The 25960-nt window shown below is 42.2% G+C and overlaps 2 protein-coding genes across 3 annotated transcripts in view; one reads left to right on the top strand and one right to left on the bottom strand.

The window, feature by feature from the left end:
• Positions 1-60: 60 nt before the first annotated feature.
• On the bottom strand, positions 61-7439 carry APEX2 (APEX nuclease (apurinic/apyrimidinic endonuclease) 2). Its single transcript, XM_012661627.1, has 6 exons — positions 7182-7439; positions 6249-6332; positions 5386-5566; positions 4689-4835; positions 3883-3952; positions 61-1333 (listed from the first exon to the last, which is right to left on the bottom strand). The coding sequence occupies exons 1-6, from the start codon at positions 7336-7338 to the stop codon at positions 416-418; spliced, it is 1557 nt and encodes a 518-aa protein (XP_012517081.1). The 5' UTR covers positions 7339-7439; the 3' UTR covers positions 61-415.
• A 5939-nt stretch (positions 7440-13378) lies between these two features.
• The window catches only part of PFKFB1 (6-phosphofructo-2-kinase/fructose-2,6-biphosphatase 1), a 54397-nt gene continuing 41815 nt past the window's right edge, over positions 13379-25960 (top strand). The window contains exon 1 of one of the 2 annotated variants that reach the window (XM_012661628.1): positions 13379-13762. In XM_012661628.1, the coding sequence (XP_012517082.1) occupies positions 13666-13762 (97 nt within the window). In that variant the 5' untranslated portion in view covers positions 13379-13665. The remainder of the gene's footprint in view (positions 13763-25960) is intronic. The other variant, XM_012661629.1, reaches the window with a different exon arrangement.

Raw genomic sequence — 25960 nt, 5'->3', positions numbered from 1 at the left:
TGAGATAGCTTCTCTGACTCAACTTTAGGGAGTATATCCAAAACGTCCACTGAGTGTGGTACCCTGAAACAAAGACATAAACATTATGCATAAATACATTTCCCAGCAAGGACAGAAAAGGTTTAAAATCACAACTTCCTGAGGCAGCTAGCTCCCATGTACTTGTGACAGGAAGGTAGGAAGTGGGGTGGGGGACTGGGTCACAGGATTAAGGCCCAAAAAGCTCACCAACAAGGAGGGGCAGGAAGAGAGAGGAAGAGAAGGTTTAGAGGAGGAACAGAAAAAGGAAGAGAGGGGTAAGAGGAGGAAGAGGAGGGAAGGAGGCCTGGAGGCAGCATTGGCAGCTCGGGAAGGGAGCTGGCCTCAGATCACGTGCAGAGGTGACCACGCCAGACATCCCCAGGCCTCAGGTGGTTCAGTTGGGCCTGCTCCAGAGGAAGAAGTTGCAGCGGGAGGAGGGGTCAGTGGGCGGACCCTGGGGCCTGGCACACATGTAGAAGCGGCGGCCCAGGTTGGGTCCTGGCTTCTTCACAGTACGCATCACACATGGCTCCCTGTGGCCCCCACAGAGGGGTGTGGGCATAGGGCCCCCCAGCACAGATTTCCAGAATGAAGTCTGTGCCTCCTTCTCATCTTTGGCCTCTGAAGCCTTGGCCTGCCCCTCTGCCACTTTGGTCAATGTCTCCTCTTCTGAAGTCTTTGGGGTAATGAGGGCACCCATGCATGGCAGGCTAGGCAACTCCAAGCCAGGAGAGGCTTGGGGGCGGCTAGAAGAAGGCTGGAAGTAGCTCTTCAAGTTTTTCTGGCCTCTGCTGGAGCTAGCCTGACTGGGCCGAGACCTGGTTGAGCGTATTCGGCCTTTGTTTTGGAACGTCTGCACTTTGCTTTGATTGTTGAGAAGCAGTGCCGACTGCTCCAACACAGGATCTTGTTCGAGAGGAACGAGGAAGCGAAGGATCTTGAGCTGAGTACCTGCAAACTCAGGGAGGAAGCGGGTACACAGAGGTGGGCACTGTTTTGCAGGCACAGGGGACACGTTCAAGACCGCACCCACGGGGCAGTGATCGGAGCCTATCACCTCATGCAGCAGAAAGGAGGCTTGGAAGGTGTCTATGACCAGAGTCCTGTCACCCAGCACATAGTCAATCCGGGAGCCATAGTTGAGATGGCGGGCACCAGTGACCACCGACCAGCAGGTGAAGGCCCCCTTCTGCTTTGGTTGGAAGCAACGGTAGCTATCGATGAAGGGCCCTACATGGGAGCCAGACTGGCAGGCTGGGCTACTGAGCAAGCTGTCCATCCACTTGCGCCCTGGGTCCTCTTCAAAACCTTCCTGGGGGAGGGGGAGAGGGAAGAAGAAAGGCAGAACTAGATGTCCAGAATTGAAAGGGACACAGACTGTTTCATTTTGCAAATAAGAAAATTTGGTCCCAAAGAGGACTATTGCTCAAGGTCACACAGTCCAGAACTGACATAGCTGGGGTTCCATTTCCATCCTTACCTATTGAAAAGCCCATGCTTGTTTTTCTCTCTGTACCAGGTTGCATTTACCTTGCATTAGTCCATAAACACCAAATCTGAAGGTCTGTTGTTTGTTTAATCAAAGCAATTCCCAGAATTGCTTTTCAAAAGAATGGAAAACAAGAAATTAAAAGTGCTTGCCTCTGGGAAGTAGGGCTGGGCTTAGGAGTTAGGAAGACTGTTGGCTTTTCCTTTATACCCTCTGATGCTATCTGATTTATGTGGTGTGTGTCAAAGCCCTCACTGATCAGCCCTCCCTCCTGAGCTGAGGCTGCAGGGATGCATGTCTGAATACTTCCTTTCGCTCTGATCCCCAATCCATCCATCCATCCAATCCACTTACCCATAAATGCAACAAATGTTCACAGAACACCTATTATATGCCAGGCATGATGCTAGGGACAAAGTAGAAACTTCATCTACTCCTGGGGACCAAAGAGGTTGCCTTTTGGGAAGTGATCTGGAGCTTAGGTGTGAAGGCTGTGGAGGGAAGGTGCGGCATACCCAAAAGACTCGAAAGGCAGACCAGACTGAGGACTGGAATACCAGCAGGAGGTGACTGCCATAGTCCATGCAAGCAAGAAATGATGGTCACTTGGACTAGGGTGGTGGCAGAGGAGACAGAGAAATGAAATTATGCAGTGATTTGAAGCTAGAATCAACAGTACTTGCTGACCAACTGATTATGGGAAGGGGGGTAAGGAAGAAGGACAATTCTAGCACAATTCTCAAGCTTCTAGTTGGAGCAACCAAGGGGATGATGGTCCCACCTAGAGAGACAAGAAGACTGGAAAAGCCAGTCTGGTGTAAAGTGGACATGTTCTGCTACTGTGGAATGTCTGTGTATGTCACCTGAACTGGTACTATTAGTTCTCTTTTCCTGGAAGGAAAAATGAAGGAGGTATACTTGAGAGATCTAGGATAGCTCTGAACTAAGTAGAGAAGGCATAAAGGTATTCAATGCTAACACAGGAAGCCAAAAGAACAGATGGAGTGAATGCCTGATGAGGAATGAGGCACTGGGGGCCTGAAGGCTCGCACTTTGTCATGTTTGCCTCCCTGCCCCCTAAACCACCACCACCACCATTCTCTTCTTTCTGCTCATTTTCCTACCTGGGAGCCACATCTATGTTTATGTGGCTCTTCCACAAACTAATCAAGGAATCTTCCTGTGGCCCATTCTCTGAACCAAGCCCAGTGCTCAGTGAGACTATGCTAGCATAAGTTACTGATCATCCCCCTTCATGAGGCAGGCCAAGAAGAGAACTGGCTTGTAGATTCTAGGGCAGTGGTTCTCAAGCCTAGGTGCACAATAAAATCACCCTGGAGGCTGTTAAAATATACCACTACCCGGGTCCTATGCCCAGAAATTTTGATTTCATTGGTCTGGACTGATGCTAAGGTATTGATATTTCTGCTCCAATATGCAGTCAGGGGTTGAGAATCATTGGCCTAGAGGGACTTAGAGATGAGAGGTTCACATAAGTAAAAAGACAAAAGGGCAAGGATGTCCACAAATTTGGAGCACAGTGACAAACGCCAGAATGAGAATAGCTTTTGCAATGGGTAAAGAGGAGGCAACCTATCTGGAGAGGATGAACAGAGTGGGTAGGGATACTGAGAATGTAAATGGAGATGGGGTACAGACTAAAAAGAACTTTAAATGCCAGGTCTCCATGTTTTCTCTGGATCACAGAGGTAAATGGAGGTTACTGAAGGTTCATGAGCAGGAAACAGTATATTAGGGAAATGACCAAGGCAATGTGGGATTCAAGGCCTTTGAAATCTAGCCCCCAAAGGACTCTCCAGCCTGACCTTCTGCCACTCACCTCCTTCAGAACAAGAATGGGACCTGCAGTCCCCCCTGCACACCAGGCAAATTCTCACCTTGAAACCTTTGCCCATGTTAGAATTCTTTGCTTCCCCCACCCCAAACCTCTGTTGTACTCATCTTTTAAGATTCAGCCATTTTCAGCTACCTTCCCTGATGTCCAGGCTCACCTAGGAATCCCATCTCTGAGCTCCCCTAGCCTCCTGGGATGCCATCTGTGTCTCAGCCCTAAGGATACCATTCTATATCTGGCTGGCCACGTGTTTGTAGCCCATCAGAGAGCTCCGAGGGGCCAAGAGCTGGATCTGACTCCTCAGTCTCCAGCATATGGCTCAGGGCCAGGGCAAGGGTAGGGTCAGTGATGTCTATTCAATGAATGAGCAATCCTCAGTACTACAAGAATAGTATTTCAAATTAATCTCTGCTTTTCCATAAAAGAAGCTGCCCCTGGGCCAAAAACCCAGCATTGGTTAGCTGGGTGAGTAGAACCATAGTCAGGAGTGAAGCCAGGTGCCTAGAGGGAGCCTTACCAAGTTGACTGCATCCCAGTGGTCAATGGGGCGGTGAGCTGTGTTCAGGTCACCCAGAATGATCACGTGGCTGAAAAATACAACATGGGATTATCAACTAGACATTCAATAAAGGGAAACAGTAGTCCAGGCCCACATATTTTTTCCTGGGCCAAGAACTCTGATAGGCCACCTCTGACATTAGGCTTCCTTGCCAACAGCTACTCAGAGCAGCCTACCGCTCCAATCTTACCACAACCTTGCTGCCTTTCATACCTGACCAATCCAATCCTGACCTCGAAAGGTGACACTGTTCTCTGTTCTACATGACTGCCTCAGTGCTCGCTACTTAATGGCATCTTTCTCATCCTTCAAAGCTGAGCTCAGGCACCACTTCCTCTAGGAAGCATCCCTTGATTCCTCTATCCCACCCTCACTTTCCCATCCCTCCCCGGAATAAGACTTTAATTTGCTCCCAGGTACTTTACCATCCTCATCTCATTTCATCCTTAAAATTATTCTGTGAGGTAGAGATTAATATGCTCATTTGACAAAAGAGGAAAAAAAGGCGGGACTAGCCTTGGGGCTCACAATGATTAAGAGCAGGAGCCTGGAGAGGTGCTCAGGGTACAAAACCCATGTTTGTTTCGCTTTACCTCATCCTCACAGCTCTTAAGAGAGCAGGGCCTATTCAGGTGGGCATACCAGTCCCTGCAACTAGGCTGTGAAGGACTCAAAGACAAAGGTTCCACACCCCTTCCAATGGAGCATGACACATGGCTGGGCACCCTGGTCAAGTGGAGCCTTGCTGCCCAGGCTTGCAGTACCTGCCGGCCGCCAGGAGGGCTTCTGCTCGGACCTGCAGCAAGCGATAGAAGCGCATCTTAAAGGCCAGCCGCTCAGGCTTCCCAGGGTCCGCATGGGGGCAGTATACGTTGATTAGGGTCAAGGTCCTCTCCTTCCCTTCCTGTGTGCTAGGGAGAAGAGAAATCCCCCAAAAGGGGTCAGTTTCAAGCTTCCCCTCCCCTCCCCACACCACATGGCTTCCACTTAATGGTTGTCTGTGGGATGGAAGAGAAGGAAGGGGTTAGAAAGACACAAATGAGCTGGCACGTACAGGACTTGGGGATGGACTACCTACTGGCAATGTAGGGAGAAGTGTATCTGGGATGACACAGGTAAACCAGGTAATGGTGCTACCATTCACAAAGACAGGACACCCAGAAAGAGAGCAACTTGGGGCAAAGAGTCCAGCACTGGCTAAGTTGCTTTTGAGGTGTCTGTGGTAATAAGAGCTGGACCATCAGGCCAGCCCTGACACTGTAGAGATGGGAACTCAAGGCTCAGAGGGGAACATGATTTGCAGGGGTCACGTAGTGAGCAGCCTAGATAGGACTAGACACCAGGAAAAGCAAATTTGGGAACTTCTCCATGGTGAATATATGTTTATATTACGAGCCTTAGAATCTCCACATTTAGAGAAGCACCAGCAGCATTCAGTGGCAGGTGGACATGGTCTATTACCGGATCTTGTGCTGTGTGAGGAGGGCCCGGCCCTCACTATCCAGAGCCCGGAGCTCCTCTTGGGTGAACTCATCCATGTTTCCATAGCAACCCACGTCCCCTTTCTGAGTGGCAAGCAGGCCACTCAGGCCTTCTTCAGCAGCCATTGGAGTAGCACGGTCCTTACAGAAGGTGGCCACACCTGGGGACAGACAGGGTATGCAAAGTAGATCTGGCAGCCAACAGCCTGTTGCATAGCCTGTCCCATTCCAATTGTCCCCACACAGGTCACCTGAGTCATCTTCATAAAGTGTGGCTCTTTATTTTTTTATGCATTGACAACTCTCCCAACTCAAGGGCCATGGATGGCTCCCTAGTGTGAGGTAACTCTACTTAAACCCTAGAGGCTCAGTTCCTTCATCTAAAAAAGCCACAGAGTAATAACAGCTAATGTTAGGTTTTACATTAATACATGGTAAGTGCTCAAAAAGTATTAGCTATTATTATCACATGGACTAATTCATTTAATCCTTGTAACAGCCCTAGGAGGTAGGCATTATCCTCATTTTCTAGCTGAATAACTTGAGGCACAAAGGGGTAGAATAACTTGCAAGAGGGTGCACAGCTAGGAAGTGAGCCATGATTCAAACATGATTCAGGCAGTTTGGCTCCAGAGTTCACACAATTAACCACCACACTGCTGTACTTCTAAGGTCCAATGGTATAATTTTATATATAAAAACCATATTTAACATAACTTAATATGTGGCTTTAGCTCTGTAAACTTAAAGTCTAAATTTCTTATTACCTTATCAAATATTGGAAACCCTATCCCTCTACCTGTCTCCATCACTAATTTAAAGTCCCCAGAAAGCCCCATTTACCAGAATAGCCACTACGGTTGCGGCAGAAGCTGAAATAGGAGTTATAGCCCTCAACAATAGCCAAGGGCTCTGTCAGCACATCCCCTGGGGAAAAAAAATGTAAGATTAAGTCAGAGGTAAAACTAGGATCCAGGACACAGAGAGGCCTGGAATTACAGCTGTAGGATAATTCCTTGCACATATCAGAGACAGAATTGGGAGGGAAAATTAAGTATCATTGATTATAGGAGGAGCCAGAAAGATAAGAAAAGTCAAAGAGGAAATTGATACCAGAATTAGAAGACTGGGGAGGGGGAGAGATTATGGAGGGTTGAGGTAGAGAGAATCAGAGCTAAGCCTGCGGGTGTGGGTGATAGGAGGGAGCTGAGGGTGGGAAATGGGGATATGGGAGATGGAAGTGGGAATTTGAACTAAGGGTGGGAGGTAAGAGAGAAAATTTGGGGATCAAAACGGGCGGGTGGAGGGAGAAGGAATTAAGGAGTCTGAGAATGGGATAGGAGGGAGAGGAAATTAGAGGATGTCTATGCTTGGGGTGGGAGATGAGGTGGGGCTCTGAGCTGGGGAGGAGAAATGGGGTGGGAATTAAAGGATCTGAACTGGGGGCAGGGATGGAGAATTGAGAGGTCTGACTTGGGGTTGGGAGATAGTATATGGGGGAGGGAAACTCGAGGGACTGAGTTGAGGCCAGAGAAAACGCAGGAATCTGAGTGGATATGGAGGTGTCGACGGGGAGGGAATTAAACTTCTGCTTAGGACAGGAGATGAAATCGTAATTAGAGAATCTTGCTAGGGTGGAATGGGAGCTTAAGGGGGTAGGGAAAGGGCAGGACTCTAAGAATAGGAAAATGGGAAAGTGAAATGAGATGGAGCGGGGAGCAAAAGTTAGCGGGAAAGGGAAAGTATGACAGGGATCCTGGATTCTTGAGTGCTCACTGGTCACTTTGGTTTCCTGGAGACAGACGATATCCGCATCCAACTTGTCCAAAATGCGCCCCATGGCCATGGTGGCACAGTTACTGGGTTCCTGGTATACCACCCCTTGCAGGGGGCTCCGAATCCCATTGATGTTCCAGCTCACCACACGCAACATCTTAGCAAACTAGAACACCTCCCAGCCCCGGCCAAAGAAAGCACGAGTGAACGGCTAGCCGCGCGGAAGTCGGCCAGGCCCCGCCTCCCGTGCGCGCCTGCGCAGGCGTTCTCGTGCGTGCCATGAAACTCACGCGAGGCGGGGCTTCGAGCTTCCCAGCTCTCGTTGGCGGGAAGGGGAACTGGGTGGAAGCTGAAGGGGGCGGATACCTAGAAGGAATGAGTGGCAAGAGGAAGGTCTCCAGTTGGGCTCTTGCTCCTCCTGTTGCACGCTGGCTCATAGAGCTGAGACCGCGTTTCTCCCCGCTCAAAAGTCCCCTTGGTGCTTCCGGCTGCTTACAAGCGGGATTTTCCCTACTTTTTAAGCAGCGGAACCCTGAGCGGAATCGCAGCGGCCGAAGTCCCGCCCCCAGCGCGACGGACCGCCCACCTAAGTGCGCAGATGGCTGTGGCGCTTGCGCCCCAGAAGTATCTGGAGCTGTGTACTCGCTTTGGGCTGGGGTGAGGGGAATTTGGCAGTTAGAGGAGGGAAGGAATGCTGAGGACTTCACTACTGGGATAAGACTTAGGAGGAGGGCCTTTGGCTTTATTGGAGCAGGGGACAGACAAGAGGGGGCTGTCTCAAACCCGCCCACAGCTGTTATTTTCTTGGGCCTCATAGCATTCAGAAGAATGTGGCCAGACACATACTTGCTCTTGGCTCCATTTCTCAGATAAGTAAAATCCGGGCCCAGAGAATTTAAGCCCCCGAGCAGCACTGTTTCCGATGTATCCATTGGCTCCTCTGTATACCTCATCTCCTTTCATTCTCAGGACAACCCAGTAAGGGGCATTGAGGATAAGTAAGAGGAGAATTTCAGTGAATTCACCTCAGTCTCACAGAAGTGTTAGAGCCAAGATTCAAACCATATTACCTCAAAAGTTACTTTACTGTGTATGTTTTTACTGACCACACACCTCCCCAGTTAGGTCTTTTTCTCTGGGCCCCCACAACACCCTATGGTCCATTCTGTCACAGCACAATGCACAATGCACAGCTACCATTGATTTCTATTTCTATTGCCGCTAGAGTGTCAGCGACTTGAGAGCAATGACCATGTCTGATTCATCTTGTTAGCTCCATCCCCTAATATTGGACACAGCATATATTAGGAGGCAATAAATATTTGTTGACTGAAAAACAAAGGGCAATAGCAACAGCATCAACAGGCTTATGGCTTGTTTTTGAGAGCACAAATATAGAAATAATGGGCATGCTAATGTCCAGGGAAAAACATAACTTAAGTTCCTCACCCAGACTTGCAGCATAATTATTTTTATTTTTTCCCCAGAATTCCACAGCCTTAGAGTCATCATCCTCAGTAGCTACAGAAAAGACACAGTGAACTTCTTTTTCTCCTGGAGGACTTAAAGGTTACCTACTAGTTGTTGCCATCAGAAAATAGCTCTGTAATTAACATAAACATTTGTGTGTCTTGAGCTTTTTCATGCTTTGGGGGTTATTGGCCCAGCATTGAGTCCCAGGAGTGGGATAACTAGGAGAAAGGAAATGAGCATTTTTATTGCTCTTGCTTCATATCGCCAAATTGATTTCCAGTAAGAGATTGTGCCCATTTACACTGAAGACTGATTTAAAACTCAGATCTTGCCTATCTCCATAGCTGGTTTTAATTTCTGCTGTGGCTTGTTAATATTAGTTCTGACCTTTGGGGCAAAGTGAACACATGGTTGGACTGAAGAGAAAAGGCTCCGGGTGGCTCAGGAATTTCTTTGGCAACTACAACAGCTGATATTTCAACAGAGCACACACACACACCCCTTAACAAGGATACTTCCTCAGCTTTCCCAGGGAACCAACGAACGCCTCCAAGCTCCCTCTTTAATGCCACCCACTGGCCCTGCTTTGGGGGTCTGTAAATGCAAGAAAACCGAGTGTTGGATAATTAACGATGGAAGAAAAAGCCTTCAGGAGAAAAGGTAGGTGAGAAAGAAGGAAAAGTAGACAGGAGTTACACAAATCCATATCCATTCTTCAGGATCTCTGGAGAGTTTTTGTTGCCTAGATGGTCAGTTTAAATGTGTATTAAAGAATATGGGAAAGTTGGGGATATCTATGTCTAATCTATCTATTTTTTTTAAATCCATTCTGGCCTGCCTTTGTGGGACACTCACCCAAGGGGCAATTCCCTAGCACCTTTGGAAGTCTATTCAACTTGGTCTAGTCCAGTTTTGAATGAACTGAGTGATTGAGATTATATCCCTTACCTCCCCACTGATGTGTAAAGTAGGGTTGATTTGATGTGGCACTTTGAACAAGCTCTCTAGCTTCTATGGGCATCAGTAGCCACCTCGGTAAAATGGAAATCAAAGTCCCTAGCCTACTTCCCTCAGAGAGCTGTCTGAAGATCAAGAAGGGTGGGAGAACAGGAACCAAAACTCTTTGGAGATGTTTCAGGACTTCCCCTGCTCTGTCTGAGATTAGTGATCCTGCTTTTTCTATAGCCTCCACAGACAATACCAACCACAACCCTCTGGCTGCTCTTTTCCCTGAATGACTATGGTCTGTGGAGAGCTTCTAGGACTAGAATTCAGTGAGCTTTGGGGCCCAGGCATGAGGCAAAAAATAGTGGGGAGATGGTGGACCTGGGCAGTGGCTGAGAAGGAAGTGGATCCTAGGCTGCTGCCACAGAAGGCCTGATGCTCATATATATGTATGTAGCTTGTAAGCATGGGACCAATCTCCCCTCCCATCCTAGCCCTCCACAAATGCATTCACACCCACACACTCCGAGAATTACCAATAAGGAGACCTAATTTGTGATTTTATTATCCATCAGTACTGTCTTAATGCTGCTTTAAATGGGATTTCTCCCCCACCACACACACACACACCCATACTTTGGTGGGGGTCAGGATCTGTAGGCATTGGGAAGTCACACTATATGCTTTTCTTCCCTGGAGATAGCCCCATTTTAGACAGCTCAGCTCTTGGCCTTAAGTGAGAATCTGATAGTAGGTGAACCCATTCTCTGCCACCAGTTCATTGGCCCTTTTCAGAGGGGACTTCATTCTTTTGCTTATCCTGTTATGCCCAATTCAAGGTTGAGAAACCTTTCTAGATGCCACCTTCTACTTCATACCAAGTTAGTTCCCTCATCCAATCCCCTGCACAGCTCTCTGTTATAACATTTACCTTGTTAAACTGGGATTACTTGTCCACGTGTTCATCTCACCTGTGGCAGAGAGATGTGGACTGTACAAACACCCTTTGAGCAAGTGTCTACTCGGTCCTCTGAGCCAGGGCCTGCACTGGATCCAGTCTCTATCCTTAAGGAGCTCACAGTCTAGTGGAGAAACAGACCAGGAAAACACTGGCGAATACTTGTTCAGATAGACAGCATGTGGGCATTACAAGAACCAAAGCAAAGCCTGTCCCAAGGATACAGGGATCACTTCCCAGAGAAGGTGAATATTGAAGCACATCTTGAAGAGTGAGTCATATTTGAGAATGGAAGGGAAGAGAAGGCATTCCAGGGTAAGCAAAGGCCCAGAGACAGGAAAATACATGGTGTATTTTGGGGTCCAGTGAGTCAGACAGTGCAGTTTAAGCATGGAGGTTGAGAGACATGGCTGGACAAGGTTAGGGCTTGATTGAGAAGAGCCTTTAGTACCAGGCTGAGGCCTTTCCATAAAGCTTGTTTTGTTCTCCTGCTTCTAGGATCAGAATTGGTAATAGTCGTGAATTGTCTCATAGCTAGTTCCAGGCAGTTTTAAGTTAGGTTTTCAAGCCTGGACCCCAGGTGTATCCTTTCAGACCTTGTCAAAAGCCTGCTAGCCTCCTATCTCAGATTTCCCACTGCTAAAATTATCTTTCTGCTTCTTGGCGGAGTCATTAGGACAAAATTGTAAATATAGAAGAGGCATTCATGTGACTAGCTAGAATACCTTGAACAAGCCACTTCCCCTCCCCACACCTCAGTTTCCCTGTGAGACTAGTGAACATGTTTTTCAGAAGCAGATAGGATAAGGGAAATATTGTTGCTTTGTGGGTGATGGAAAACACACATGAAAAGGGTTATGATTAAGATAATTAGCATTAACAGAGTTATACCAGTTAGGAGACATTAAAATTGAGAGAGTTGTATCTCTTCCAAAGCCTAGTTCTGAGACTCTAGAGGTTCTGAGCTAACCTGGAAGACCACATTCTTAAATCAAGCTCACTTGATCAATTAACCAAAGAAAACCCCTGGGCTGGCAGAAATTAGGTTCCCAGTGTTCTGCTCCTGACTTGGCCACTGATTTGCTACATGACCTTAGGAAAATATTTCTAGGCCTCAGTTTTCTTACTTGAGAGGATGAGATGAAATGATCTCATGAGTCTTTATACAAAACCACAAGAGTAAAAATGAATTCATCTTCCTAATTGATTCATAGGAGCTCTTTGTGTTTTATAAATGTTAACCCTTTGACATAATATTGCAAGATTCTTTACTGAGCGTTTCTGTATGCTCAGCATTACAGTAGAACTTGCAGGTTAGTCAAAGAGGTGATTGATCATTTACTTCACAAAGGGAATAACAGGGCTAGGTAATATATTTTTAGCATTTCCCAGGGTGCTTTACGTGTATGACCACATTGAATCTTCAAGAACCCTTAAGGGGATAGGTACTCCTATCATTCCCACGTTCCAGGTAAGAAAACTGAGGCACTGGAAAGTTCAGTTGTCTGCTCAGTGTCTCATAGCTAGCAAGGGGCAGAGGTGGGATTCCACTCAGGTGGTATGGCTCCAGAGCCCATTGTTCTTAACCACCATGATCCTCTGCCTTAGTAGTTTCATTTAGATAGATGGGCTCTGGAACATATTGAAAGTCTGGTATGATTTATACACAGCAACTGGAGGGAATCTGACCCTTATGTAGACTAAGGCTCTGCAAATGTATTTAAGGCAACTTCATAAAAGGCACAGTGGAGCTGAGAGCATTTGAGGGCAGAGATTGGAGATTTCTATGCCTAAGAGAGTGCCCTCCTGTAGCCCAGCTCAGTGGAAGAAAGTTGAGCTTCCTCGTAGCCAATCACTGGAGGTTCATCAGGGGGTGGGAGGGTTGCAAAAGAAAGACGTAAGAGCACACTTGGACCGCTTCCAGGCAAGCTGTGCAGTTACTTGAGTTCTACACATAAAAGCCTCAAAACAATCGGAGGAGGGGCGGGCAGGGGGTGGTAGCGGAATCATCTAGGCTGGATGGCTCTGACCTATGGACTTGTCCTACTTTGAGGCCATTGCTCCCTGCTCCCCACACTCTCCCTAGTGCAGTCTTCACCCTCCTAAGCTTCCATCCCAATTGCCTGGCATGAGGAACTTTAGCCAGGTTTTGGATCAGATCATAATGCCACTCTTCCTAGGGCATTTGCTGGCAGCTGGCAGCCACGTGGGCATTGCTTCACGTCTCTCCCTCCGGCAATGGCTGTACTCACTCCTCTTCCTGAGGTGTCAGGTTTACTCTGATTTATTTAGCCTTAGCTGGAGAGAGTATAAAGATGATCAGATAGTGCCCATCTCTGCAAGAGTGCCCCAGGCAGCACATTTTAAGTGGGAGAGGCCCTGTGGCAGGGAAGGCAGCAGAATCTAGGGGAAGACAAGGGTTGCAATGCCATTTTGGGTGGGGGGAGCAGTGAGGCAGTAGACCTTCCACTTCCAGTTTGGGCCTTTAATTGCTAGCTCAAAACATTGCATTTTTCATTAGGGACTTTGTGTTTGTGTTTTTGTCCTTGGGAACTGTGCATTTTTGTTGTGGCTCTCTGTTTCTGGGTTGGAGCTTGACATTCTACTTGGGCCTGTTTTTTATTTCAAAGCTGTGAAAGCTGCTGAGACCTACCACCATCACCTTTGCCTCCCTACCCCACACAGGATGTAAGCATATGATCTTTGGTCTTTTATTTGCATACTCTACTAGTCCTATCTTCATTGGAGGGAAGTGACTGGCCAGACCTGGGCTGTCTTGCTGGCTGCCTTCCTTGCTGTGCTCCAACTTATCTCCTATGTACACAGCCCTTGGAGTTCAGAGGCCTCTGCTGACCTCTGCCCAACCTCTCGCTCTCTGCACCCAAGCCCTCACTGGTACGTACAGGAGCAGAGGCAGGATAGGACTAGAGGAAAGAGGATAAGGAGCTGGAGACAGGCTGTGAGAGGGCTCAGAAACCCAGTGCGTGCCCCTGCCCCAGCCCTGTCCACCTGCTGCCGTGGCCACATCAAGAGAAGGGACAGCTAGTAAGATAGGAAGTGAGGCCTGGTACCTTGTGGGCAGTAGTGTCATTAGCTGCGACTCCTAAGATGTCTCGAGAGATGGGAGAGCTCACCCAAACCAGGTTGCAGAAGATCTGGATTCCACACAGCAGCAGCAGCAGCGGGCTGCAACGAAGAAGGGGCTGTAAGTGGGGTTTGTTTCCATGGGCTTCAAGGTGGTAGTGGTAGAGTGAGTGTAGAAGAGCGAAGGATGCACCCCCTTGCCATCCACTCCTACCCCAACCTAAAAGGTGGAATAGATGAGCAGCTGGATGAAGTGGCTGTAGGATGACAAGAGGCTAATGTCAGAAAAGGTGAAGAAAGAATAAGAAAGATGGAAAGAAAGAGATGAAGATGGAGAAAGAAGGAGGATTAAATAAAGACCATCTTAATCAGAGGGATCTTTGGGAACTTTTCCTTTCTTATCTGGAGCTTATTTGGAATGCTTCTTGCTTAGAATTTAATGTTACTAGTTTGGGACTATTCAGTGCTATCCTAGAATGTTTCATTTCGATGACTTCTGTGAAACGTCTGGGAATTGATCTTGCCTGAATCATAATGCCTGAGTGAAATAAGGTGATGGTTCCTGGCATTGTCTCTCAGGGGACAGGTGCAGAGTACACAACAGTACCATGTCACTGGTCAGTATTACTCCTCCTCTTTCTCAAGCCTCTTCTCAGTCTGTACCTGCATGGGTTGGGGAAAAGGCTGGATATCCTGGCTCCTATGTTGCCTTCTTGGCACACATGGACCCTCTTGCTGCTCTGGGGATTTGAGGGAGAAGACAACACTCAGTCTCTCAGGGCCAGCCTGCTGGTGTGGTGTTCACTTTGGAAATTTAAGAAAGAGCCAGGGCAAAGAAGAAGCAAATAAAACCTATAAATATTTTTTAAAAAACATTTTCCATAGATAACAAGAGGACAGTTGTGAGTCAAGGTGTTTCCAGCCCAAGGATTGTGGCCTGAGGAGCCATAAGGTGGTGAAGATAAGACAGCTGTGGGCTGTGGGACCCAGACACCCCAAAGACCAGCTGACCACGTTTCCACTCTGCTAATGCTAGAGGAAACCCAGGCTCAGGGCTATTGGGGGGAACAGGGCTATTGCTTAGAGGATCCAGGAAGATGTAGGATATTAAATATAGTGCTTAAGATGTAGGGTGTGGATGGAGGAACAGAGAAAAAAAACAGCCTCCTGTTCTTCCTTCTCTCCACCAGCAGTTTCACTCACTCATCTGGAGATCTAGGAGCCTGGAGACTGAGAGCTATATCCCACCCCCACCCAGCCAGCTACTTTTGGTCCTTTCCAAGGGACTATGGGTTTAGCTGACAAGCAGGCAAGTCACTCTCTGCATACATGGGTTAGAACCCTTATATTCCTGGGAATTGTGTCTTTCAAGTTGAGAGATAATATACATAAATCACCTAATATAGTCTCTGTCACATAGAAGGCACAAAATAAATATTTGCTTACTTTACTTCTGAACCTTATTTTCCTCAACTATAGAACAGGATTAATACATACCTCCCAGTGTTGTTGGGATTACTGATTCAGAGGTTCTGGATTCAGACTGCTTAGATTTGAGTCCCATTTCTGCCAAATTCCACCTCTGCGACCTTGGACAAATCTCTTAACCTCACTGGGCTTCTGTTTCCTCACCTGTAAAAATGAAGTTAATAATGGTGTTCTTGTGAAGATTAGATGAGCGTAAGCATGTGAAGTCCTTACAAGAGTGTTCAGCACATATTAGGCACTCAGTAAATGTTGCTTTTCATTATTTAAACAAGAAAGTAGGTGTATGGTCTTGTGGTCTTGTTAACCATCATATCCCCAGTATCAAGCCCTGAGCCTGGCACATAGCAGATGCTCAGTAAATGGTACTCTGTGCTACTTCCACTCTACCATTCACTATAGCCAAGAATAAGGATCTGTGTACATAAGACAGTCACTCATTAATGATTGACTGAATTTCATCAGACCATAGCTACAAAAAACTTAGTGGTTGCCAAGTCTTGCCCTAGTCAATGTCTGCCTGACCTCCTGCTGGGGAGGCCAGGCTATTAATCCCAGAAAGGTCCTGAATCACCTTTTTCTTGGCGCATCCTCTCTAGAGGACACACAATCATTTATTGATGTTGTACTGAGGATCAAATTGGTTAACTTGTGTAAGGTGCTTGAACAGCTGTGTATATTCTTTTCTCATCCAACGTTATGTTTATTTGAGCCACCCATATTATTGTTGCATGTAGTTGTAGCTCGTTTACTCTCCTTGTGAATATCCCACAGCTTATTTATCCGTCTTACTGTTGTTGAGCATTTAGGTAGTTTCTAATTTGGGGTTATGAATGAGAAGTCAATGGACATTCTTGTACATTTATCCTGGTAGAACAAGTCCCTCCATCTTGTCCTTCTTATGAGTGTCTTGGCTATTCGTGGCCCATTGCTCTTCCTCATAAATTATGGAATCAACTTTTCAAGTTACACACAGGGGTTTTGATTGGAATTACATTCAATCTGTAAATCGATTTGAGAAGAGTTACCATTTTTGTGATACAGAGTCTTCCCTAACCATGGTATGTCTCTCCATGTATTTAAGACTTTTTTGATGTTATTTGAGTCAAGTTTTATAGTTTAACCTATAAAGTACTTGTGCATCATTGTAAAAATTTTTTGCTTATTTTATGTTGCTATTGTAAATAGTACCTTCTTAGAAAATTACATTGTATAGCAGTTTGTTGCTAATGTGTACAAATGTAATTTTTTTGTATAATGAATTTGTAACTAGCAAGCCTGCTAAACTTTATGTTTTGATAATTTGCATGTAAATGACAGCTTTCATTTCCCCCTCCAATCCATTTTTTATCCTTTTTCTTATATTACAAAACTGCCAAGACCACCCACCTTTAACATACACGTGCGCATGATGTGTAGTATATGTTGAATATAAATGTTAATAGTGTACATTCTTTGGTTGATCGTGATTTTAAAATGAATGCTTTTAAAGTGTCATTTGCTGTCTTTTGTTTGGTAGATATCATTTAACAGGTTAGGCAGTTCCCGTTTATTTCTAGTTTGCCAATATAATATTTAAAAGATGAGTGGATGTTGAATTTTATTAAACATGTTTACTTTATGTCTACTGTATCATCTTAGTATGACATATTAATTTTCTATTTTAACCCATTAATGTGGTTTATTACATTAGAGTTTTTCTTGTGTTGAACTAATCTGGCAGTCCTGGGATAATTAAACACTTCTGGATTTCATTCACTAATATTTTGTTTAGGATTTTAACATTTTTATTCCAGAATGAGATTGGCCTGTAATTTTTTCCTTCTTACATTGTCCTTGTCTGATTTTGGTGTCAAGGTTATACTAACCTCATAAAATGAGGTGAGAACTATTTCCTTTCATTCTTTTCTCTGGCAGAGGTTGTCCAAGGAACTATCTGTTCATCAAATATTTGGCAGAACTTCCAAGTAAAACCATCTGAGCCTGATGTCTCCTTTAATATTTTAACTGATACAATTTCTTTAATAGTTATAGAGTCATTTCCGTTTGCTATTTCTACTTAAGTCAGCTTTGTTTAGTTACGGTTTTCTAGGACTTTTTCTACTTCGCATCAGTTTTCAAATTTATTTATATAAAGTTTTTATCTTTGTATCTTTTAAATCTCTGTTACATTTGAAATTACATCTCTTCTTTTTGTTGTAATATTACTTATTTGTACCTTCTTTTTTTTCTCTTGATCAATCTTGCCAGAAGTTTGTCACTTTTATAATTCTTCTAAAAGAATCAACTTTTGGCTTTTTGATCCTTTCTGTTATATCTTTATTTTCTGTTTTATTATTTTTCTTGTCATTTTTCTGTTTCTTATACTTTCTATTTATTCTGTTGTTCTTTCTTTAACTTGTAAATTTGGATGCTCAGCTCATCAATTTTCAGACTTTCTTCTTTTCTAATATAAGCATCCAATGCTATAATTGGCTTACTAAACAGGGCTGATATTCCACAGATGCATGACTGTGTGACCGTACAAATTTTAAAAATATTTCCAGACCATTTGATAAATAGACACTGTCCCAGGCTTAGTCTCTCCATCACTTATTCAGTTGCCCTGGCATCTCAGTCCCTTTCCCAAGACTGCTGGGACCTCCTGGTTTTCATCCAGCAACTAAAGGGTTAATGCCTGGCACACAGGTGGCCTCCAGTACTTAGTGCCAGCCCTTGAGCCAGCTTCTGTTTGATAGATCAGATCAGTGCACTTGTCATTTCCAGTTTAATTCCACTTTGGTCAGAGAACAAACTTTGCATGATTTCATTTCTTTGAAATCTGTTGAAATTTGCTTTATGGACCAACATATGGACAATTCTGGTAAATGTTCCACTAGCACTTGAAAAGAATATGCATTTTACCATTGTGTTTAGTGTAGTATATACAGCAATGAAGTCGTGTTTGTTAACCTGGCTCAAATGTTCTATATTCTGGGGTTTTGACTGCCTGTTGATATGGAAAATTTGTTAATGTCTCCCTGTAATTTTGTTAGTTTTGAAAGTTTGTAGATAGTTACAAACAAATTTAGAATTGCTATATCTTCCTGGCGAATTAAATATTTTATCAGTGTGTAAGGAAATTATCTCTGGTAATACCTGGTAATCTGGTATCACTGATGTTTTTAACCTACAATCAATTTTTTCCCCCATATTAATATACCTACATATTAGCTTTATTTACATTAATATTTTAATATTTGTTTTCCTGGTATATATAATATTTTCTTATACTTTTAAAAAATTTTTTTGGATAGAGATATAATTTGCATACCATAAAATTCAACATTTTAAAGTGTATAGGCAGTGGTTTTGAATATATTCACATGATTGGGCAATCATCATCACTAATTCCAGGACATTTTCATTATGCCAAAAAGAAACCCCATACTCTTTAGAATCACTCCCGATTCTCCCCTCCCCTCAGCCCCTGGCAACCACTAATATACTTTTAGTCTCTAGGGATTTGCCTGTTCTGGACATTTCATATAAGTAGAATCATGCACTATGTGGCCTTTTGTATCGAGCTTCTTTCATTGGGCATTATATTTTCAAGGTTAACTCATGTTGTAGTATACAAGGTCACAAAGATTTATGCCTAGGCTTTCTTCTAAGAGGTTTATATTCTTAGCTCTTACATTTAGGTCTTTGATTTATTTTGAGTTAATTTTTACTTATGGTGTGAGATAGAAATCCAACTTTATTCTTTTGCATGTGGAAATCTAGTTGTCCTGGCAACATAGTTTTGAAAAGATTCTTCTTTCCTCACTGAATTGTCTAGGCACCCTTGATGAAAATCAGGTGACCATAAATTTAATGGTTTATTTCTGGACTCTTAGTTCTATTCCATAGGTTTATACATCTATTTTTATGCCAGTACCACACAGTTTTGATTACTATAGTGTTTAGTAAATTTTGAAATTGGGAAATGTGAGTCTCCCAGTTTTGGTTTTTTCAGATTGTGTTCAAGATTGTTTTAGCTATTCTTGGCCCCTTGAATTTCCATATGAATTATAGGATCAGTTCGTCAATTTCTGCAAAGAATTCGGCTGGGACTTTGATAGGGGCCGCAATGAATCCATAGATCAGTTGTGGAGTATTGTTTTCTTAACAACATTAAGTCTTAGGTCCCTGAACATGGGATGTTGTTGCATTTATTTAAGTCTTTAATTTTTTCAACATGTTTTGTAGTTTTCAGAGTATAAGTTTTATGTTCTTTTAAGTATTCTCTTAAGCATTTTGTTTTTAATGCTATCGAAAATGGAATTGCTTTTCTTAATTTCATTTTGTTTGCTCATTGTTACTTTATAGAAATATAATCGATTTTTATATATTGATCTTGTATCCTGCAACATTGCTGGGTGCATTTATTAGTTCCAGTAGATTTTTTTAGTGTACTCTTTTGGATTTTCATTATACAAGATTATGTTATCTGCAAATAGAGATAATTTTGCTTCTTCCTTTCTAATCTGGTTGCTTTTTGTTTCTTTTTCTTACCTAATTACCATGGCTAGAACCTCTACCAGAATGTTGAAAAGATGAGGTGAAAATAGACATCCTTCTTTTATTCCTGATCTTAGGGGAAAAACAGTCACTTACCATTAACTGTGATATTAGCTGTGTGGTTTTCATTCATGGTCTTTATCAGGTTTAGGAACTTTCCTTCTATTCTTATGTTGTTCGGTTGTTTTATCATGAAGGGGAATTTAATTTTTCAAATGGTTTTTCTTTGTTTATTGAGATGATCATGTGTTTTTTATCCTTTGTTCTATCGATGCAGTGCATTGCATTAATCGATTTTCAGAGGTTAAACCAACTTTGCATTCCTATAATAAATCTAACTTGGTCATGGTGTATCATTCTTTTTATACTTTTCTGAGTTCAGTTTGCTAGTATTTTGTTGAGGATTTTTGCATCTATAGTCATAACACATATTGTTCTATAATTTTCTTTTCTTCTGGTATCTTGGTCTGGCTTTGGTAGCACAGAAATACTAGCCTTAAGGAATGAGTTGGGAAGTGTTCTCTCTTCTATTTTTTGAAGTTTTTCAAGAATTGGTATTAATTCTTTAAATGTTTGGTAGAATTTACCAGTTAAACCATCTAATCCTGGATTTTTCTTTCTGGTAATTTTTTTCATTACTTATTCAATTTCTTTGGGTGTTATAGATCTATTCAGATTTCTTTTCTTTTGGGTCAATTTTGGGAGTTTGTATCTTTCTAACCCTTTGTCTATTTCATGCAAATCATTTATTATGTTGGCATATAGTTGTTCATAATATTTCTTTACATTAATACTTCTTTTTGTTTCTGTAAGATCAGTAGTAATGCCTCCTCTTTTATTCCTAAATTTATTTATTTGAGTTTTCTCTTTTTTTTCTTGATAAGTCAAGCTAAGGGTTTGTCAAGTTTGTTAATTTTTTCAAAGAACTAACTTTTTATTTTGTTGATTTTTTTCTAATGTTTTCCTATTCTCTATTTCATTATTTCCCCCTCTAAACCTTATTATATCCTTTTTTCTGTTTCCTTTAAATTCACATATTTATGAATTTTGCAAAGTTATCTCTGTTGTTAATTCCTAATTTCACTCCAGTGTGATTGGAGAACATACTTTGTGTGATTTCAATTTTTTCAAATTTATTGGAGCTTGTTTTATAGCCTAGAATATGGTCTATATTGGACAATGATGTATACTTGAAAAGAATGTGTATTCTGCTGTTTGGGGGAGGAATGTTTCATAGATGTTTGTTAGGACTAGTTTGTGTTGAAGTCTTCTATTTCACTATTGATCTTCTTTGTAGATGTTTTATCCATTATTGAAAAAGTGGTATTGAAATCTCCATCCACTGTCAGTGAATTATCTATTTCTTCCTTTAATTATGTCAGTTTTTGCTCCATGTATTTTGAGGCTCTGATGTTAGTCTTTTTTTTTTTAAGGTTTCATACTTATAATGAAAAGACTTCTGCTTTCTTACCTGTGTTCTAGTTGAACCAGTTCCCACTGCTTTCTATCCCAAAGTTGTGCTAGCCTGTAAATTGGGCAAAGTCTAGCTGCTTTCTCTGGGAGATTACAGGCATTTATATCTGATTCTGCATTAGGAATAAAGGTTTCATACTTATAATGAAAAGACTTCTGCTTTCTTACGTGTGTTTTAGTTCAAACTGTTCCCACTGTTTTCTTTCCCAAAGTTGTGCTATCCTGTAAATTGGGGAAAGTCTAGGTGCTTTCTCTGAGACAATACATGCCTTTGTATCTGAATCTGCTTTGGGCGGAATGGTTTCACATTTATAATGAAAAGACTCCTGCTTTCTTACATGTGTTTTAGTAGAAACTGTACCCACTGCTTTCTTTCCCAAACTTCTGCTAGCCTGCAAATTGGGCAAAGTCTAGCTGCTTTCTCTTAGAGAATACATGCATTTATATCTGATTCTGCATTAGAAATAAAGGTTTCATACTTATAATGAAAAGACTCCTGCTTTCTTACGTGTGTTTTAGTACAAACTATACCAACTGCCTTCTTTCCCAAAGTTGTGCTAGCCTGTATATTGAGCAAAGTCCAGCTGCCTTCTCTGAGAGAATACACGCATTTATATCTGATTATGCATTAGGAATAAAGGTTTCATGCTCATAATGAAAAGACTCCTGCTTTCTTACGTGTGTTTTAGTACAAACTTTACCAACTTCTTTCTTTCCCAAAGTTGTGCTAGCCTGTAAATTGGGCAAAGTCTAGCTGCTTTCTCTGAGAGAATACACACATTTGTATCTGAACCCGCTTTGGGCTGAAAGGTTTCATACTTATAATGAAAAGACTTCTGCTTTCTTACGTGTGTTTTAGTTCAAACTGTTCCCACTGCTTTCTTTCCCAAAGTTGTGCTATCCTGTAATTTGGGGAAAGTCTAGCTGCTTTCTCTCAGAGAATACATGCATTTGTACTCCTGCTTCGTTACGTGTGTATTAGTACAAACTGTACCTACTGCTTTCTTTCCCAAAGTTTGCTAGCCTGTAAATTGGGCAAAGTCTAGCTGCTTTCTGTAAGTGAATACAAGCATTTATATGTGATTCTGCATTAGGAATAATCTGATGTTAGTCTTATTGATTGATTGATTGATTGAGACAAAGTCTCACTCCATTGCCCTGAGTAGAGTGCCATGGCGTCAGCCTAGCTCACAGCAACCTCAAACTTCTGGGCTCAAGCGATCCTCCTGCTTCAGCCTCCCAAGTAGCTGGGACTACAGACATGGGCCACCATGCCCAGCTAATTTTTTCTATATATTTTTAGTTGTCCAGCTAATTTCTTTCTATTTTTAGTAGAGATGGGGTCTTGCTCTTTCTCAGGCTGGTCTCGAACTCCTGAATCAAGCAATCCTCCCACCTCAGCCTCCCAGAGTGCTAGGATTACAGGTGTGAGCCACTGTGTCTGGCCAGGCATATATATTTATAATTGTGATATATTCCTTATGAATTGACCATTTTGTCATTATAAAATGTCCCTATATGTTTCTAGTAATGTTTTTTAACATCCATTTTGTCTGATATATATCCCCTCCAACTTTCTTGTGGTTGCTGTTTACATAATGTATTACTTACATTCTTTTACTTTCAACCTATTTGTATCTTTGAATCTGAAAGGTATCTTCTGTAGGTAGCATATAGATACATCTTATTTGTTTATATTTCTATTCAATTAGATATTTTCTGCCTTTTGATTGATTAATCCTTTCATATTTAATTCATTATTGATATAGATTTTATTTTTTATATAGCTCATGTCTTTCTTTCCTCTATTCCTCCTTTATTTCTTTCTTTTGCATCAAATGAGTATTTTCTAGTTTAAAATTTTAATTCATTTAATGATTTTTTATTATATATTTGAGGTTTTTTTCTTCGTGGTTGCTCTAGGGCTTTTCCTATACATCTTAACTATCAGAGTTTGTTCCAGATTTATACTAACTGAATTCCAATGAGATATAGAAATGTTACTCCTATGTAGCTCTATTCCATCTTCTGTTTGTGCTATTATTTCACACATATTACACTATATATGCTAAAAATTCAACAATACATTATTATAATTATTATTTTATATAATTTTATGTTCCTATGGGTTTGAATTTCCTTACCCCAATATAACTCTTTGCTTTGTGACTTGGCTAGGCTATTTTAGTGATGTATATTTCCCTGAAGTGTGAACCCTTTGGTGTTCCTTCTTGGAGGGCATAACTTTCCCCAATCTATTAACCTATGAGCCCATTTGGTATTACATTCTAGGCTCCACTAATTAATAGCTGGTTGCCCTATTTTCTTTATTTGGCAATGCCCTGAGGAATACATTGCTTGGCAGCGTTATACAATTAAACTCTGGCAGGGGTAGTTTTTGACGTTTGTTCTTGCCCCAGGAGAGCTCTTCTTGTTTCTTTCTCTGGTTCTCTCTGGTCAACTAGCTGGCCTATGGTTTAGCTTGTTGCCCTTACTTAAGTATACCTGTAGTTTTTTAGAGCATCCTTAGGTCTGATCTTCTTTGTACTCTGTTTAAATTAAGGTCAGTTTCTTTGGGGAGAGTTTCAGAGCTCTCTTATCTGACAGATTGCCTCTCTCCATGAGCATACTCCCTGAGCCACTGCTCTGGGTGCTGGATGAGGCAGTGGCCTCTGGTCTTCTCACTTTGCCTGTCCTGGTGTGGAATTTACCTTATGAGCAAGTTGGAGTGAGGGTGATTAGGACCTCAGCAATCTCAGACTGCTGCACCTGGCATATAGCCTCCATTCTGTGAGTAGGGACTGGGTGGAGGAACAGATCTCCCAACCTCTTTGCCACATTTGCCAGGAATTTAGCCTCTGCATCTCTGAGCTAGAGAGAATGCAAAATGATGGCTGTTTGCCCCTCACAGTGAGATATCATATCATTGATTGGAAGTTCTCTCTAAGGAGAAAGGAACTTCATCTTGGTTATATACACCTTCAGTGGAACTTCCATCAAGCTAAGCTTGGAGACAGTAATGACATGGCGGAAATATCACAGACTCTGTTCTTACTAAATTTTAGTAGCTTTTCTTTTTTTTTTTTTATTTCAGCATATTATGTGTGTACATATGTTTAGGTTACGTGTGTTGCCCTTGGTTCCCCCCCCCACCGAAGTCCGTGTTTCAATTATGTCCATCCTTCGGGTAGTGCGCATTGCCCTCCTTGTGTATACAAATACCCCTCCCCTCCTCCCTCTTCCCCCCTCCTCCCACCGCCCTCCCCCTTCCCCAGCATCCAATAGATGTTGTTCTGATATGTGCATTTATGTGTTGATTAGTTAATACCAATTTGATGGTGAGTACAAATGGGTCCCGTTCTGCTGCTCTTGTGGTGCTCCACTTTGGATAATGGGCTTAAGTTTAATCCAGGAAAGTGTAAGAGGTGCATATTCGATCCCTACCAACAGATACCAATATACAGGATACAATTAAGCTGACAGAGGAAGAATTCCGATTATGAATTTTAGTAGCTTTTCTTGAATAAACATTTCTTCACGTGGTACATTCCATTAATTTTAAAGGGTTGTTTTGTTGTAATTTTTTCAGCTTAGCTTGTTTCACTGGAAAGTGAATCTTCAGAGCTCCTCATGTTGTCATACCAGAAGTGAAAGTCTCACAATTGATTTTTGTGTATTGATCTTATATCCTGCAACCTCGATTAACTCATTCATTAGTTCAAGGAATTTCTATAATTTTTGAGGGAATTTCTGTATAGGTAATCATGACATTTGCAAATAGGGAATATTTAAAAATTATTTTCCAAGCTGGATACCTTTTATTTCCTTTTATTGTCTCATTGCAGTGGTTAGAACTTTCAGTACTATGTCAAAAGAGTAGAGAAGGTGGAAATCCTTACATTGGTCCTTGTGTTAGGGGGAAAACTTTCAGTATTTCACTTTTAAGTGTAATAATATTGGTGATAGTTTTGTTTTGTCTTGTTTTGTTTTCTAGAGGTTCCTTATCAAGTTTAGGTAATTCATTTATATTCCTAACTTGCTGAGAATTTTGATAATTAATGGGTTCTGTGAAGTGTGTTTTCAGTGTGAATTAATAAATTTTTCTTTAGTTTGTTGATATGGTAGATTACACTAATTGATTTTTTAATTGTTGATCTAGCCTTGCATACCTGGACTAAATTCCATTTAATCATTGCATATACAGTCGTCCCTTGGTATCTGCAGGGAATTGGTTTCAGGACTCCCTGCAGATACCAAAATCCATGGATGTTCAAGTCCTTATATAAAATGGCCTAGTATTTGCATAAAATGTACACACATCCTCCCATATACTTTAAGTCATCTCTAGATTACTTGTGATACCTAACACAATGTAAATGCTATGTAAATACTTGTTATACTGTATTGGTTTTTATTTGTATTATTTTTATTGTTATTTTTATTTTTTTAAAAATATTTCAATCTGCCATTGGTTGAATCCATGGATGTGGAACCCACAGATACAGAGGACCAACTGTAATTATTTTCATGTAATGTTGGATTATATTTGCCAATATTTTGTTGAGGATTTTTGCATCTAAGTTCATGAGAGATATTGGACTACAGGGGTTTGGGGGGAGTTTTTGTACTCCATTTGTCTGGCTTTGGTATCAGAGTAATCCTGGCTTCATAAAATCAGTTAGAAATGTTCTCTCATTTTCTTGTTTTCCTGAAGAGATTGTGTAAAATTTGTGTTAATTCTTCTTTTAAAGTGTGGTAAACCTTGCACGTGCACACAGTTGGGTCTGAAGATTTCTATTTCTGGGGATTTTCTTTTGAT

Source organism: Propithecus coquereli, unplaced genomic scaffold (genome assembly GCF_000956105.1).
Source record: "Propithecus coquereli isolate 6110/MARCELLA unplaced genomic scaffold, Pcoq_1.0 Scaffold728, whole genome shotgun sequence".
Classification (NCBI taxonomy): domain Eukaryota; kingdom Metazoa; phylum Chordata; class Mammalia; order Primates; family Indriidae; genus Propithecus; species Propithecus coquereli.
The sequence above is the reverse complement of the archived record's forward strand: the minus strand, read 5'-3'. Positions and strand labels throughout refer to the sequence as shown.

Excerpts from the sequence above, each read along its gene's own strand:
- APEX2 (XM_012661627.1), bottom strand. The coding sequence starts at position 7,338 with ATGTTGCGTGTGGTGAGCTGGAACATCAATGGGATTCGGAGCCCCCTG. Across the intron at positions 3,953-4,688 it reads GCCCTCCTGGCGGCCGGCAG|CCACGTGATCATTCTGGGTG; the intron begins GTACTGCAAGCC and ends TGTATTTTTCAG. Across the intron at positions 1,334-3,882 it reads ACTGGGATGCAGTCAACTTG|GAAGGTTTTGAAGAGGACCC; the intron begins GTAAGGCTCCCT and ends CCCCTCCCCCAG.